At 49.6% G+C, this 14661-nt stretch overlaps 7 protein-coding genes across 7 annotated transcripts; 5 read left to right on the forward strand and 2 right to left on the reverse strand.

The window, feature by feature from the left end:
• The first annotated feature begins 113 nt into the window (after positions 1-113).
• Positions 114-1261, forward strand: BDQ94DRAFT_143141 (putative cysteine dioxygenase). The gene is made up of 3 exons (XM_026766172.1): positions 114-610; positions 665-923; positions 975-1261. Exons 1-3 carry the CDS (start codon positions 299-301, stop codon positions 1061-1063), a joined length of 660 nt encoding a protein of 219 aa, XP_026626470.1. The 5' UTR covers positions 114-298; the 3' UTR covers positions 1064-1261.
• A 442-nt stretch (positions 1262-1703) lies between these two features.
• BDQ94DRAFT_178526 (Zn(II)2Cys6 transcription factor) lies at positions 1704-3757 on the forward strand (the record flags this gene model as incomplete). The annotated part of the gene is made up of 1 exon (XM_026773144.1): positions 1704-3757. The coding sequence occupies one exon, from the start codon at positions 1704-1706 to the stop codon at positions 3435-3437; it is 1734 nt and encodes a 577-aa protein (XP_026626471.1). The 3' UTR covers positions 3438-3757.
• Positions 3758-4308: 551 nt separating this feature from the next.
• yaf9 (YEATS domain-containing protein YAF9) lies at positions 4309-5517 on the reverse strand. The gene is made up of 3 exons (XM_026775428.1): positions 5406-5517; positions 5320-5344; positions 4309-5255 (listed from the first exon to the last, which is right to left on the reverse strand). Exons 1-3 carry the CDS (start codon positions 5436-5438, stop codon positions 4549-4551), a joined length of 765 nt encoding a protein of 254 aa, XP_026626472.1. The 5' UTR covers positions 5439-5517; the 3' UTR covers positions 4309-4548.
• A 152-nt stretch (positions 5518-5669) lies between these two features.
• On the forward strand, positions 5670-7025 carry horA (ubiquinone biosynthesis protein COQ11). The gene is made up of 4 exons (XM_026775429.1): positions 5670-5813; positions 5891-5945; positions 6008-6348; positions 6416-7025. Exons 1-4 carry the CDS (start codon positions 5768-5770, stop codon positions 6835-6837), a joined length of 864 nt encoding a protein of 287 aa, XP_026626473.1. The 5' UTR covers positions 5670-5767; the 3' UTR covers positions 6838-7025.
• A 143-nt stretch (positions 7026-7168) lies between these two features.
• BDQ94DRAFT_29705 (pre-mRNA-splicing factor SYF2) lies at positions 7169-8618 on the reverse strand. Its single transcript, XM_026775430.1, has 3 exons — positions 8252-8618; positions 7558-8193; positions 7169-7506 (listed from the first exon to the last, which is right to left on the reverse strand). Exons 1-3 carry the CDS (start codon positions 8492-8494, stop codon positions 7459-7461), a joined length of 927 nt encoding a protein of 308 aa, XP_026626474.1. The 5' UTR covers positions 8495-8618; the 3' UTR covers positions 7169-7458.
• Positions 8619-8856: 238 nt separating this feature from the next.
• On the forward strand, positions 8857-11176 carry BDQ94DRAFT_143148 (uncharacterized protein). Its single transcript, XM_026766173.1, has one exon. The coding sequence runs from the start codon at positions 9410-9412 to the stop codon at positions 10772-10774; it is 1365 nt and encodes a 454-aa protein (XP_026626475.1). The 5' UTR covers positions 8857-9409; the 3' UTR covers positions 10775-11176.
• Positions 11177-11502: 326 nt separating this feature from the next.
• Positions 11503-12465, forward strand: BDQ94DRAFT_143150 (uncharacterized protein). The gene has a single exon (XM_026766174.1). It carries the CDS (start codon positions 11825-11827, stop codon positions 12044-12046), a length of 222 nt encoding a protein of 73 aa, XP_026626476.1. The 5' UTR covers positions 11503-11824; the 3' UTR covers positions 12047-12465.
• The last annotated feature ends 2196 nt before the right edge of the window (positions 12466-14661 follow it).

Genomic DNA, 14661 nt, shown 5'->3' on the forward strand with positions numbered 1-14661 from the left:
TCGGATTCCGGGGGTTGTTCAAGGGGTCACTGAATGCTGCTCTGTGGTTAACGGGCCTTTTTCATTGGTTGATGTTTATTCGCGGAGTTCTCATTGGATGATTTTTGATCGCCGATGCGTGTCCTCCGAGTCGCCGATTGAACTTGTCGGCCATCCAAAAGCTGTGTTGTTGAACAAAGTACGGAGCTGGGACTTTATCTAAAGCTACCAATATCAGCTCCATTAAGGTATAAAGCAACAACGGAATAACTCCAATAGGTACCAAACTTCAACATTCAGCTTAAACCTTGGGGACACAATGGCTTCTACAATGCTTGCATCTTTCCCTGGCGCTGCTACCAGCTACACAACCTCCCATCTGAATAAGGACCCGGCTCCATTACTGGCTGAGAATGACAACTATACATTTGAGCAGCTGGTTCATGACTTGAGAAGCTACCTGGGTAGCTCTCGAGGCATTGATGGCGAGAATGTCGACCACAAGGTTCTGATTGCCTTCATGTCCAAATACGCTTCCAATCCCAATGACTGGTCACGATTTGCACGCAACGATGTGAGCAAGAACTATACTCGCAACCTGGTGGAGGATATCAATGGTCGTGCCAACCTGGTTAGTTCTTCACTTGCAAACCATTGTGGTGGTTGACGATTAACACGTTCCCAGTTGGTTCTGGTCTGGAACCCCCAAAAAGGCTCGCCCATCCATGATCACGCAGATGCTCACTGCATCATGAAGATTCTCGGGGGAGAATTGAATGAAGTGATATACGATACGCCAGATCCCGCACGAGGCCATGATGCGCCTTTGACGGTCAAGCAAGAGACGACGTACAAGACCGATGAAGTTGCGTATATCTGTGACCAGATCGGGCTGCATAGGGTCATGAATCCTCAGAAAGATCAGGTTGCTGTTTCTTTGCACTGTAAGTTGGCCTCCATCCTGTTAAAACCATGGTTGTCTGACGCTTCTGCAGTGTATACGCCGCCCAATGCTGCGGACTTTGGGTACAACATCTATGATCGCGAAACTGGTCGGAGCAGCCATGTTTATCAGGCGTCCTAGGAGGGTGAGAGGAAATTCGGACAAGAACAGACGAGTGCAGGACACTCGCTATGATTCATGACTAGCGTTGATAATCTGTATGCATTTAAAGTGGGACTTGGCAGGTCTAAGGCTCGATACCTCAAGGGATATTGCTATTGGTATCATTGTATCGCAATTGTCTGGATTGGTTTGAGGCGAACAAAGCCATGCATAGTACTAATCAGTTCCAATGTCTCTCTAGAAGCAGTGCCGCTCTTTAGGTCGACTGTTGCAGTATGGATAGAAATGGTCTTATTCCACAGAGCGTAGTATTAATGAGCCATTTCAAATTGCATCTTAGATGCGCTCCGCGAAGATAAAGTCTATTATTAAGAATAAAGTAGAATTCAGTTGACGTCGCGTGGAATCGCAGTGGCGACATTCACCGATTATGTATATAGATAGCTTAGTCATGTGGGTTTATGAGTCTGCATTTGCCCGAGTAGGCATGGACCATGAAGTGCGCATCTCCATGATTGCATCTGCTTCGACGCCAGCTGGATCCTTCTGTCTCATCAATCCCCGGAACAGTCATTTGTCTTCATAACATGCTACTACTTTTTATGTTCTTTGGATTATATGTCAGGATGAACGAGAGCTTTCAACCAAAGTACTGAACATGACTCGTCCATCACCGCTGGCCTGTACGGAATGTCGCAAGCAGCATCTCAAATGCGACGCCCAAACCCCCACCTGCTCTCGCTGCTTACAGAACCGACTAAAGTGTAGTTATCTTCCTTCTCGAAGGGGAGGGAGACGGAAAACCCGTGAAGCACTTCGGCAGCATCACGATGCATCTTCCGCAGACCTGCTCTTGTCACCGCACACTACTGATATGAGCGGACGAGATGCCTCTTCGACCGTTTCGGGCCAGCAGAACCAGCGCATCTCCCCAATTGTAGAGGGCCAGGCTCAAGACGCTGCGGATTCTGATGCTCGGCTAGTCCGCCTCTACTACGACAACTTCCACTCGGCGCATCCCATCCTAGTTCCAGCGCCCTTGTATGAAGAGCGCAAGTACCCAGCGTACCTCCATGAAGTTGTCACTCTCATAGGTGGCCATTTCCTATCTACTGGCTCCCTTCCTGATCTGACAAGTGTGCAACTGAGCGCCAGTGGTGAAAGGACGCCATGCAAGGTTCAGGCCCTTTTGCTGTACTCGATACTTTCATGTGCTCGCGGTGAGTGCTCGCAAGCTCACACATCCTTTTCCCAAGCTGTCGACATTGCACTGGAACTTGGGATGTACCGACAAGAGTTCGCATCCACGTCTTCCAATGCTGTTGAAGCTGAAAGTCTTCGCCGGACTTGGTGGGAGCTTTTCATCGTGGACGTCTACATGGCAGCTTTGCAGAAGAGAGTGGTCTTGCGATGCAGTGGTGTTCCCTACGATGTTGCTTTGCCTTGCGAGGAGTCCGTGTATGCCAATTACACGAATATACCCTCACCCCCCACTCTTGCTGGTTTCAATAAACGCATTTTCGCCGATGAAGAAACAAGCTACTCATCTTTCAGCTACCGCATCGAAGCGGTATGTATCTTGGCACGGGTTTTAGTTCTGAATAGCCTGCCAGAAACACATAGGGATCACTTGCAAGCTGTGGAAAATGCGCTTGTTAGTTGGACAAATCATCTTCCACCAAATAAAGTCGATATCGTGGATACGTACGGCAGCGTCGATGAAATACTTTTCCAGGCACACACTACTATTCACTTTGCTGCGATGCTCCTACATCTTCCAAGAAGCAGTCTTCGGCCAGTCTGTCCAGAAACTGAGTGTCCAATTTGTCCAGTGATCCCATCTCGGCTTTCTCCATCCTTCACCCGACATGTTCATGATATCAAAGCTACCGAGGCATCCAAGCAACTCTCCAACCTTCTCTCGGTCCGCCCCAGTGTGCAGAGATACAGTCCATTTGTCGTGTTCAGTTTAGTACTCTGTGGAATGGTGCAGCTTGCCACAAGCCGAATTCATTCCTCAGAATGTTCGGATCATCACTGCAACCGGATAATCCTAGTTCTAGGCTGCTTGAAGACACTGAAGCAGAAGTGGCCCATCGCAAATCGAGCTCACTACTTCCTCCGCAGCGTGGCAGCAGAGACATTCACGGCCTGGATTGAGTCTCGCTATCCACAAACCAGCAACGCTGTGCCTTTGGCCTCAAGAAATGGTCCCAGCAATCCACCTGAAAATAATGCATGGCTGTCTGTTGTTAGCAGCAATGACACATCCAGGCCTGTGGAGACTGATGTACAAGGCATATTCTCACCGGGACTGCTATCCGCATACATCGACCCAACCTGCAGCGAGCCGCTGCTTCTAGGTCCAATGCCAGATCTCGACTTCACTTGATGGTCTACCAGGGACTGATTACATATGAGTGTGTAATTTTCCCAGGACTTCTGAGTCTTGCTGGAGATGCCCTACTACCATACTTGCTGATTTGCTTTGGTCCACGCTACAACTACTTTGGGGGCCGCTGTGATGTACATTCAGCAGACACTGCAGCACTGGAACCATCCTGCCTGGCACTGCTCGTGGCTGATGATATGGACTTACCCTCGAAAACGCTTTTTAAACCTTCAATTCGTTCTTCTCAGAGTTGACGACGTGAAGGCGTCTCTATTGCTACGATTACCTCGGCTAGTAAGCTGACCGCTATTCATGGCTTTCTCGTAAGCCAATGCACAGCATCACCATCTCATTATGGATCGGGCCGGACATGGCTCGAGATACAATCAGGGTTGAATGTCATTTTTACTTTCTGCCTTCAATATGAACAGCAACCTTCGCGGGATATACCAGAAGCCGAATATCTGTTGTATGAGGAATTCGGAATTCATTGGTCTTGTCTTTGAAAAAGGTCGAGCTTCGTCTGTAGTACATTGTGCTCTATGTTCTTGACGTTTGGGGATGACTGCTAGATGGGTCAGGACAGGCCAGACCATGCGGACAGCCGTGGCTCTTAAGCAGTGAAAGTACATAGTGAACTTAGTAGTTGGAGGATATGGAATCTAAGCAAGCGCATGAAGATACTGAATGTTAAATGGCATGATAATGTTCGTATCAACTTTGTATGTGTAGCCCCTAGTTCTGACTATGTGTGCTTCAACATGTATCATGACGGTAGGGGACTGAGATGTTCACTGTAGGCTTCCAAGTTGTGCAGGTTTATGTCCTGCAAGTCTGCTAGCAAGGTAATCAACATGGAAGTAGCACTACAGCGAAGGCTCAGCATACCAGGGTCATGGGACCTTCGGGGTCTCCCAAGGCCACTGAGAATGTGCCTTATCCCACCCTAAAAAGGGAGTACTTCGGGGAACCCTGGATATCAATGCCAGCAAGAAGATCCCAAGTCTCATCGGACAATAGCCACGCCAGCTGGGCAACCGAAGCGTATCAACACGCGAGTAACGCCTTAAGACGTGTAATCCAAACATCCACGTCCTCATCTTCTCGGCACTTAACGCTTCTTCGTAGTAGCCGGCACGCCCTCACTCGCACGCAATTCCGCCAACCTCTTCTCCCGCTCAATCAATCGTTCCCTCTCCTGTTTGATCATCTGCTCAACTGTCTTATTCGCCTCCCCTAACCGATCCATTTCACTACTCTCCGTCGTGCGACTATACGGATTGTCCGCGGACGAATTAACCGGAATCTCAGCCGTCCTGACCCCCTTCTGCTGCTGCTGCGCCTGCTTGGTATTCTTGCCACCCTTCCCCTTCTGCGGTTGCCCTGCTGCGCCCGTACCACCCGTCAAGAGCTCATAAAACTGCTCCACGGGCTCATTGAACACCACCTCCTCATAGTTCTGACTGATTACCAGCTCGCGGCGCTCTTTCTTCGCTTCCGCGTCCGGCCCATACGGGTGCAACTTCAAACTATGCCATAGAGTCTGCGGCTTCTCGGTCGATTCCGGAACAAAATATAGCTTGATCTGAATCTCGAATTCACCCCATCCGGTCTCGGTGACTTCGAAGGGGGCCTGTTCGATCGTCCGCACGTTCTGTGCGTAAGTCTCGTGGAGCTTAAATTGCACTTTCTTTAGCCAGTAGGAGATGTCTTCGCCGTTGACGCCTTTGACGAATACGCGCCACTGGTGCGTGTGGTCGGCTGGGACGTTGGGGGGTTTCTTGGCTGGGTCGAAGGGTTGGGCTTCGCTGCCGAAGACTGGTAGGTTGTTAGGACCGGATTAAGTTTCAAATATGGGGACTAATGGTAAGTAGAGGCATACCGAATGGCCGGAAGACAGAAACGCCCTGTATAGTAATGGATTAGTCGGTCGGTCTGGTGTATAATCTTAAAGAGGGATGAACTCACTCTGACGCGCTTGGTTCCTGTCGCTGAGGGCATGCTGCGAGACTGATAATGTAACCAATCTGGGATGAGCGAGTTATATGCAGATACCTAGCAAGAAGCAAATGTATCGACGGTTAAGAGCGGAGTGTGTAGATCCAGCGCTCTTGTCGCGATCCAGGCCGCGGAATCTCTGCAGTCGCACGTGACGGATGCGGGTGATACGATAAGGAATCTATCGGAAGCTGAGCTGTGGCGGGTGGTCGTTGCTTCCTCCGGATTCGAGCTCCGGCGATTAAAGATCTATGAAAATGTTTCGTTAACCTCACTGTCTCAGTTTGCATTGAAAATTACATCGACTCGGATCCAATTGAATTTACCCCACAATGGCAGCGAAGAGAGTGGTTGTCGCCGGCGGAAACGGCTTCTTGGGTATGTGGTACAGCCAGTCTATGTACCTACCAGCCGGACGCTTGAGATATCAATGCTAACAGCTTAATTTCGCGCAGGTTCGAGAATCTGCAAATCCGCTGTGGCTAGAGGATGGGAGGTTACGTCACTTAGGTACGAAAGATAGCAGCCTTAATGTCTTGAGGAATCTGTTCAATTCATAACCATGATATTAGTCGTTCCGGAGAACCGCGATGGGATACTGTCACCGGCTCTCTCAGTCGCCCAAGCTGGGCCAGTTCAGTCGAATGGGCTAAGGCCGATATGCTCAAGCCGGAAACCTACAAGCCGTTCCTAAGTGGTGCGACCGCCGTCGTCCACAGCATGGGAATCCTCCTCGAGGCGGACTACAAAGGGGTGGTGCAGGGACGAGAACCAATCCTTAGCGGATTGCAAAAGGCTTTTGCAGCGTCAAAACCAGGCAGTCAGAATCCGTTGCAAAGGCGTGAAGGAGAGCCTCTTCAAGTGAAAGAGCGCAATGGGCAGTTTACATATGAGCTTATGAACCGCGATTCTGGTTCGTACGATCGCGGGTTATGCTAGGATGGGTGGATTGCTAACGTCTTGATTCCCGTTCAATCTAGCGATCGCATTGGCGCAAGAAACTCGTAACGAACATGTCCCGACTTTCCTCTACATCTCTGCTGCTTCAGGCGCCCCAGTTCTCCCCAGTCGATATATCACAACGAAGAGAGAGGCGGAATCTATTATCGCGGCGAAATTACCAGAGCTGCGGAGTGTCTTTGTGCGAGCCCCGTTTATGTACGATGAAAGCAGGAAGTTCACTCTCCCCATTGCTCTTGGTGGCTTTGTCGGTTCTCAGGTCAATGCGCTTTTGGGCAACAGACTGGACTTCTTGGGCTCTATGGTCACGAAACCCTTCCAGGTGGATACTGTGGGTGAGGCTGTAATGGAAGCCCTCGATGACGATTCTGTCCAAGGTGCCTTGGGAGTAGAGAAGATAGAAGCTCTGGCTACGAAAGCGTGGAGAAAGAGCATGCTCTGAGCAAGGAGCACAAGGGAAAATAATTGATTGCCAAACTAACATGTCAGACTGGCTGCTTGGCGCCTTGAGTGAGAATATTCCCAAGGTGAGCAAGAAGACCTATCTACCGACCGGAGGAAAGGCCTGCGAAGCTAGGTCAAATTTCCGGCCGAGCGCATATCAGCATCTGATTTCGCTCCGAAATAACGGCATCAGGAAAGTGGCTTTGTGATCTGGCCATCTCGAGCTATTCAGGGGATCTCTCTGGAAGCTGCCATAGTGTACACTACATCATGTATCATAGATGAGGCTATAACAATACATGCCTAATTCGTGTTTCAAGGGCAACCAGTCTAAAGACCGTCAAGTAGCTTGAGATCTTGGTCAAGGTGATGGCATGACTGAGATAGGTGCGGCCCGTATGTGCTATAACCGGTATGCCAACTTCGTCAAGCAGGGTAGCGGACCCTGCAAGGGGAATTCGTCGGACGCCTTCTTTGCAGTTGTCCAGTATAGTCCGGAACGAGGTGCAGAGAAACGAAAATTGACAAAGCGCACACATAAGGTTGCTGTCATGCAGGTCCTTTGCAAGGCGATTGTACGTTTGAACTGTCCTGCAGGTTCGGATTCCCTTAGCGTAAATCAGATCATCGTACCACGCTCGAAGCTGTCGCGAATCTCCGTAGTGTACTGGAAAACAATTAGCTAGCCCCTTTGACAAATGGCAGAGCGAAAACGCACCTTATTATAGAATCTCGATAATTTCTGGTTGAACTGCTTGTTCTTTTCGTTGATGTAAGTGACGTCGCCGTCATCGTCTCCGCGGCGGTCCCTCCGCTTCTTGAGTCGGACTTCCTCGGCTTTCCGAAGATTATCCACGAGCTTGTCAACAGCAGCTCTGTCGGGCTTGTTCTCCGTAAAGCCAACACTGTCAGCTGTAGAGTAGAAAGAGCCGTTCTTATCGACGGCGATCATTTCACCGTCGTTGGTCTCAACGATCTCGAGATCGCCATTGGCAGCAGCCTTTTCGATCGCTGCCATCTTCTCCCTCTCGTAGGTTTCAAGGTCAGGCTGTACTTCCCGCAGCTGTCTCTTATACACTTTTCGCGCGTCTTGGGTGTAGTCCTGGAATGCGACATTGTCCCGATGACGCTGCTTCTTTTCCATGCGCTTGTCCCATTTTTCGGACTCATCGACAGTCCAGTCCCATGCACGCTTACGTTCGAAGTCCTCGCCAGCGGCTTCTGTGTCAGCCTTGAGAAGGTTATGCGATGCGAAAGCATGTTTGCGAGAGAGCGAGGAAAGCAGTGACGGATCGGTTGCGAGACGCTGTGTTTCGGCAGCCGTTTCTTTCAGATTCCGCTCGGTAGCGGTTTTCTAAAACTATGTCAGTATGAACACAGCGCACAATGAATCTTCGCTATCATGAACTTACTGCGCGAGCCTGGAGAGCCTTGAACCTTTCTTGTCGTTGGCGGGCTCTCGAAGCAGCATCATCGTCTTTTTGGTCCGTACTGGCCTCATCCACGCTAGCCTCTTCACCTGATTTTTCCTTCGTCTTCTCTTTTGAAGGCGATGTAGGTTCCTTGCGATCATCGCCGGCTTGGACATTCTCTGCGGACTGCTTGGAGTTTTCCTTGGCGCCAGAAGGGCTGGCCGCAGACTGCTCGGCAGGCATGCTGCAAATAGATAGGAGTGACGAGTAAGGCCCCGAAAGAAGACCGTTGAGATAGTATTGTAAGGATAGCTGGCTAATTTAAAAACCTTGAGTATAGGGGCGAGAGGTCAAGCAAACGAAGGTGGATTCCTGACTGAAGGACTGAAGCCTCGAATTCGGATCCGAGCTGCTGTAACGCCATAGTCCACCGCCATGCTGACCGCCTTTCCCCTGGTGGATTGCCGGGTGTTATTATGCTTTATCCACCCGCTGCCATCTCCACTTTGGCAACCCCGGATTATCGCTGGCATGCCCATTGAAGACCGCCTACATTGCGTCAGTCGTCTATTCCTTGATGCCTAGAAGTAATAAAAATCTATGTCGCTATACTCTCACCTGGGCGTGCTATCACGGCGGCGGGCATTGAGGTCTTTGCATGTTTCACCATCGCTGTGCCGCCATGTCTCCATCGACGTCAACACCAGAGCTTCATATACCGAGCCCACTTCGTCCCACCTGGTCAGATTCGCTCTGACGGGTACCACGAAACCCGCTCACAATGACGTCTCCAATCCGGAGCTTGACAAGCACCTCTCGGACATATTTCTCGGTGATTGGCCCTTAGCGTCTCTACCACCACCTTTTTGGAGCTCTTCTGGTCGACAGCCACGAAGCCCCGATGAAATTGGGTCGTTCAAAGCCCTGAAACATGACGTACGAAACCTGCGTCACTTGCAGGTATTCATTGAAAGAAGTGTCAATGAAGCAGAAGGCGGTCTGCTTCTACAGACACAGTCCTGCGCCCTTTTAGCGCAAGCGCTAAATCGTTGCCAGCGAAAGAATTCCTACGGCGAAATTCTCTCGGCGCTCAATGCTATCATTACAAGACTGGAGAAGCTGGGAGTACCACGTACGGATAATATATACTTTTTGGGGATGTACTATGCTGCACTATCATTGTCCGTGCCGGCGCTTGAAAGGTTTCTGGATGGATACCTTTCCGTTAGCCTGTGGCCTATGGACATCCTAGCAAGTAAATCTCTAGTGAATGCGCTCCTCAATGCCCTTCACTATCTGAGGTTCCGTGAGGTTACTATTGATACGAACGCAATACTGGAATTAATCGAGGGAGGTAAGCAACGCAGGAAGAAAAACCTACATGACCTTTTGTCCTGGGGCGATTCTGCCGGTGCAACAACGCATCGTGGGCATTACCTTTGCCTACTCGCGAGACTAAAGAGCGAAGACCTTCTGTCTGAAGTATGGAGGCAAACGATGTGGAGGCTTTCGCCGAATACTCCGCCTGAAATGTACCAATGTATGTATACTTGTATAGTGACTCTGATGGAAAGTGGTGACGTTCTCCGAGCTATGGATTACTTGCAAGAAGTGTCGGAACGTTCCCAAGGAAATCTGCCTGGTATATCGGAGTTCAAAGACGTCAACACACTGCTTGAGTCAGAAGTTCTTGGTCCCCTGTTGCCTCGGATGGCAGGCGAGAAAGAGTACTTGAAGCTTCTTGAGGCTCAACTAATACAGATCGAGAACAAGATGGGTCTCAGTTGGGATTCCGAAGGCCTCTATCACACAAATATCAGTGATCCGCACTCAATAATCTCCGAGACACCCCTCTTCAATATCGACGGTGACAGCACTGGCTATGAGAGCACTGCGCGCTTAATTGCCGAAATCAAAGCCCTCGGATGCTCCAGGTCAGTGACAGATCTCGGGAAGATTGCAGAAATGCTTGACGAACACGAGGGAGACGTGATCCCTGTATCTTTGCCCTCAACTAAAGGCCAGGATGTGGAGTACGCTTGGTTCCCCCGGTATTCTTCATTTCGGCGTTCGGGGGCCTCTTCATCTGCTGAAAGAGAGGGTACCGAGCCTTGGACACCTTCAACATTGGGTTTAGTCCGTGTCAGCTGCAATAGCAGTGGATCCCCTCTCGAACGCTCCATTCATGTGATGCAGCTCGGTCGTTTAGCAAGGAGAGCCAGGTGCCCACATGATCAGGATCCAACTTATGATACTCTTTGGGAAGAGACCGAGCATATGGTTACCTGGGATCGTGTCTATGGCCAATTCATCGCTGTATACGTTGGACCAAGCGACGGGCATATCGAGACTCGCATAGAGTCACGAGCTGCACGAGCGCGATCTGGTATTGAAGCGATCACCGCATTCTCTCTTCCTGGTGATACGGAACCAGTTTCACAGGGTGATCTGATATCCTTTATTGGAAATGCGTCTATGCATTATTACATCGAGGAAGACCCAAGCCCAGACCTGATATACTAATTGCTTCTTTTTCTGGTCACTGGTGTACATAGACATCGAGCTCTTAGTGCTTGCTCAGCATGAATAGCCTCGTTTCTGATACGATGCATTTTCAGCAATTACCATCAAAAGCTTACTCTAAAAGATGCGCTTATCAGCTCAGCCGGATATTGCATCTCACCAAGTGTGTCCGCTTTAAAGCCCAATTTCTCCCATGCTCGGAAGCAAATGCTACTTTTTGTCATATGTGAAGTAGTATTATAATTGCACGCTTATAGCATATATTGCATAAGTCCCATATATGCAGCTTGGCAGACACGTTCGGTATAGCCACGGCGATTCGTGATGCACTTTCTTGCTAACTTAGCAGAAGGCTATGCCTAACCAGCAAAAGATCTGGGGAAGCCAGCATCGTCCTCAGCCGTCCACATCTCGCATGGCAACAATCTCCCAACATCCGTGGCAGAAACTATGCAGTGCAACTAGAATCTGCTAATGTTACATACTGTTCTAACGGAGATCCCGAAAGTGATGCAACTTCACCAGCAGAGAACCATCCTATCGGCCAAGTCCGAGAGCACGGCTTCATGTCAGGTTAGCCACGTCGATATCTTTCAAATGGAGAGACATGGTCCCATGGTCTGATCTTTTGCTCTACCACCCGCTTAATGCCAGATAACATTATCTGGCAGGTGAGCTGAAGCCCCTTGCAACTTCCTGTCTCATATTACGTCAGTGTTCCGTGTCATCAGAAAGAATGTTAGGTGAGCAAACCCTCAAGACACTAAGCAGGTTTGTAGAATACCAATTGCTCATTTGCTTCTCGCAAAACGTGATTTGATTTTTACAGTTTGAGTAACCTGCAGCACATTCTGATAACTGATCTTAAAGTATCACTAAAAGCCTTGGCTACCTTCTCTAATCCCCTATCAATGCAATGAGGATTCTAGGTGTCTCTGACTGTCACTTCTACATCCCACACAACATGCTGTAAGGATGCAAGTACATCGGTAGCGGTTCACTCACATTTTCAGAGTTAAGCCTGGATCTCATGCTGAGACAATCAATGATATGAAGACATCTTCCATGTATGTACGAATGTTCAAGTTGGTTCACCACGTACGTTCAATGAAAGCGCTCCCTAGACAAGGATTATCCCCTCTGTTTGGAGTAGTTTCAGGTGTGCAAGTCCCTGCGGCCCGCGCTAAGTGCACTCGCAGGGTACCGAAAGACAGAACGGAGAGACAGCCAGGATATCCTAGCTTCAGGTGCAAGGTCGGTGCGGACGATTGAAAGCCAAGGCAAGCTTGTCAGCTTTGAGAGTCGGGGTATCCTGGCTCCCTTGCTCGCAGCAGCCCTTTGTCGACGCAGATTAGTGGACTAAATAGGAAGGTCGATAATCCATCGACCCGTAAGATTTCGAAGATCTTCTTCTCTTGCAGGGTTGCGCCATTAGTTCGCGATCGAGGCTTCCACGTCGCCCTAGCAGGGGAGCTGATGCGTCCGGGATTCGGTGTGCTCCTTTGCTTTTTCTATTGGAAACGGTCCCCAAACAGATCGCATAGATCCATTTTCATCATCTTTCTGATTTTATGCTGTGGTCCAGAAGGAAGGCATTATTGCATGAGCAGTTCAAGGAGTGTTCAGAACCCAAAGTGTCGCTGGCATGTAGAGCCCAAAGACCGTCTTGACGCGAGGCGGGCGGCCCGTACTTCGGCCAGAACCTTGGGCACTCATATCATCCGGTGAGGACCGGAGGGCAAATACTCGTTAGTTAGGTAGTATGTCCATAGGTAAGGTTTGTCTAAGATTTAGTGGCCGCAATCCCACACTCTATTGGTATCAACTTGCCTTGTGTTTCCTCTTCATGTATCATGATTTGTCATATCCGTAGATACCATTCCATGTGAAGAGGCTTTAGTGGGATTGTCGGGTGGCTAATTAGGATGCGTGGGTTGTTGAAAGAAGATTGAGCTGGCTGGAGGAGAATATTGCGGTTGGGTTGCCGGGAGCAGCTGCTATACGGCGGCGGAAGGCGAACGTTGGGCCAAGTCACTTGATCCCCCCTTCCTTTTCGTAATGCGGCAATCGACAGGTCGACGAGATCGCAGCGACTCCTCCGCTCTCTTGCAAACTGGAGATCTCCGATTCCCACGGACTTTTCCTTTGGCCCAATCGGAGATACGCCTTCTTTCCCCGTAAGTCATGGACTCATTTCCAGCCTTCCCTTGAAGTGAACCGCATGCTTGCAGACTGCTGGTCGAATAATACCACTGGTTCCTGACAAATCTTTTCCTTCGGTTGCCTCTGGCGATAGTTTACTCAAGGAGTATCTCCGTGACTCGCTTCCTACACGGGTTCTCCGTCCTAGTTGCCTTCTACAGGCAAATGGAGTGTGGCTGGCAACGCGCAGCGTTAATTGGCATCCGACCTCAGCGTCGGGGCCTTGTCCCCATTTGTTACACCTAAGAGAATATCCCCATCGGCGATGAAAAAGAAAGTGGAGGAAATTCTCCCCGGAATAAAACTCCTGGGAATAAGCAAGAAGCTCACGATTATGCACTAAACTATGGACGGTCATGACGCACGAACAGGATCATCGCCGTAGCACCCAATCTACACACTAGCCACTGCACTACGATTGCAGCTTCCGGGATTCCAAAAGGCCAGAACCATGACCGTCTGGGTAGGAATACAGAGGTGTGGACACTGGAAACCCTTAGTGTGCATGAGGCACACCCGGATTCCGGGAAATAGAACGCTGCATAGGCGTGTCGGTACTCGGTAATAGTTTCATCTGTCTGACGGTGGTTGTTGAGTCATCAGCATCCAGCCAATTCTGGCCATCGATCAAGCCATCCAACAGTCAAGGATGTGACACATCATTCATGCTTGTCGGCAAGGCAACCACACATACAGTAGCCCGTCCACCCAAGAGGGAATGAATGGTGAACAGTTGTTACAGGGCTAATGCACGACAAGTACTTCTGTGGCCGACTAATATTCCTTCCCCGCAGCACCAGGGGGGTTTACGATAACACAAATCAGCTGAGATGAAACAGCCAGTGTGATATGTGGCGGTGACCACCGATCGATCTTCTTTGCAAGGATAGGCATCATACCTAGTATCTTAGCCACAATGTGCAAATTGGTGTGTCCCAGGACCTCACTACAGGAATTATGGAGTACACTCAACGGTTTCCTCGAGCTTCGCTGAGATTTGAATTGGAAGTGCTTTTTGCGATTCCCACTAAAAGTAAGCCAGCTCAACTCCCTTCTGCTTTCCTCTTCTGTAGTTCCATTATTGCAATCTTATCTGACCAATTGGTCCGCTTGTTTTATCATTGTGGTTCTGTCTTTCTCTGGACTAGTAATGATCAACGAAATTGATGGTTGTTGCGGAGAAAAGCTGACTATAAAATAGTCTTAGATTCGAAACGGCCCGTGCAAAAGACCCCGGTATCCACGACCAGCAATGACAAATCGGCAATAATCGCGAGCCTGTGAGAACGGGGGCTGGACGCGCCCACCACAATACTCCATATTCGTCCTTGTTTGTTCTGTTAAAGGTGCTCCTGGCTTAGGCATGCAAGAAGCTCAGTATGCAGGGCCCTGGTTTCGTGCTAAAGACGTGGGCACCAAAGTAACCTGAACATTGTCGGATGGAATTCGCAGTCCCGACACTAAGCAGCTGAACATCCGTATTCGCCTAGCGTACGGAAAGATCCCCGACGGCCGTGTCCGGCTTTTGCGGTCAATGGCCCTTGTCCCATGCTCAATAATTTGTCCCGGGGGTTCATGGGCGATATCTATCAACACACCCTTCCAGGAATAGTGCTCTGTATATGGTCGATAGTTGAAAAACAACGGTGAACGTCCAGATCTGGACTCCACTATACAGTCTTCTA

This window comes from Aspergillus welwitschiae, assembly GCF_003344945.1.
Source record: "Aspergillus welwitschiae strain CBS 139.54b unplaced genomic scaffold BDQ94scaffold_15, whole genome shotgun sequence".
Lineage (NCBI taxonomy): Eukaryota > Fungi > Ascomycota > Eurotiomycetes > Eurotiales > Aspergillaceae > Aspergillus > Aspergillus welwitschiae.

What these genes read in the sequence shown, in the direction of transcription:
- BDQ94DRAFT_143141 (XM_026766172.1), top strand. Translation starts at nt 299, where the DNA reads ATGGCTTCTACAATGCTTGCATCTTTCCCTGGCGCTGCTACCAGCTAC. An exon ending in TCAATGGTCGTGCCAACCTG is followed by an intron (nt 611 to 664) that starts GTTAGTTCTTCA and finishes ACACGTTCCCAG; the next exon opens with TTGGTTCTGGTCTGGAACCC. An exon ending in GGTTGCTGTTTCTTTGCACT is followed by an intron (nt 924 to 974) that starts GTAAGTTGGCCT and finishes ACGCTTCTGCAG; the next exon opens with TGTATACGCCGCCCAATGCT.
- BDQ94DRAFT_143148 (XM_026766173.1), top strand. Translation starts at nt 9,410, where the DNA reads ATGTACTATGCTGCACTATCATTGTCCGTGCCGGCGCTTGAAAGGTTT.
- horA (XM_026775429.1), top strand. Translation starts at nt 5,768, where the DNA reads ATGGCAGCGAAGAGAGTGGTTGTCGCCGGCGGAAACGGCTTCTTGG. An exon ending in CGGCGGAAACGGCTTCTTGG is followed by an intron (nt 5,814 to 5,890) that starts GTATGTGGTACA and finishes AATTTCGCGCAG; the next exon opens with GTTCGAGAATCTGCAAATCC. An exon ending in TGGGAGGTTACGTCACTTAG is followed by an intron (nt 5,946 to 6,007) that starts GTACGAAAGATA and finishes CCATGATATTAG; the next exon opens with TCGTTCCGGAGAACCGCGAT.
- yaf9 (XM_026775428.1), bottom strand. Translation starts at nt 5,438, where the DNA reads ATGCCCTCAGCGACAGGAACCAAGCGCGTCAGA. An exon ending in CAGGAACCAAGCGCGTCAGA is followed by an intron (nt 5,345 to 5,405) that starts GTGAGTTCATCC and finishes ATTACTATACAG; the next exon opens with GGCGTTTCTGTCTTCCGGCC. An exon ending in TTCTGTCTTCCGGCCATTCG is followed by an intron (nt 5,256 to 5,319) that starts GTATGCCTCTAC and finishes ACAACCTACCAG; the next exon opens with TCTTCGGCAGCGAAGCCCAA.
- BDQ94DRAFT_29705 (XM_026775430.1), bottom strand. Translation starts at nt 8,494, where the DNA reads ATGCCTGCCGAGCAGTCTGCGGCCAGCCCTTCTGGCGCCAAGGAAAAC. An exon ending in AGGCTCTCCAGGCTCGCGCA is followed by an intron (nt 8,194 to 8,251) that starts GTAAGTTCATGA and finishes ACATAGTTTTAG; the next exon opens with AAAACCGCTACCGAGCGGAA. An exon ending in TATCGAGATTCTATAATAAG is followed by an intron (nt 7,507 to 7,557) that starts GTGCGTTTTCGC and finishes ATTGTTTTCCAG; the next exon opens with TACACTACGGAGATTCGCGA.
- BDQ94DRAFT_143150 (XM_026766174.1), top strand. Translation starts at nt 11,825, where the DNA reads ATGAAGACATCTTCCATGTATGTACGAATGTTCAAGTTGGTTCACCAC.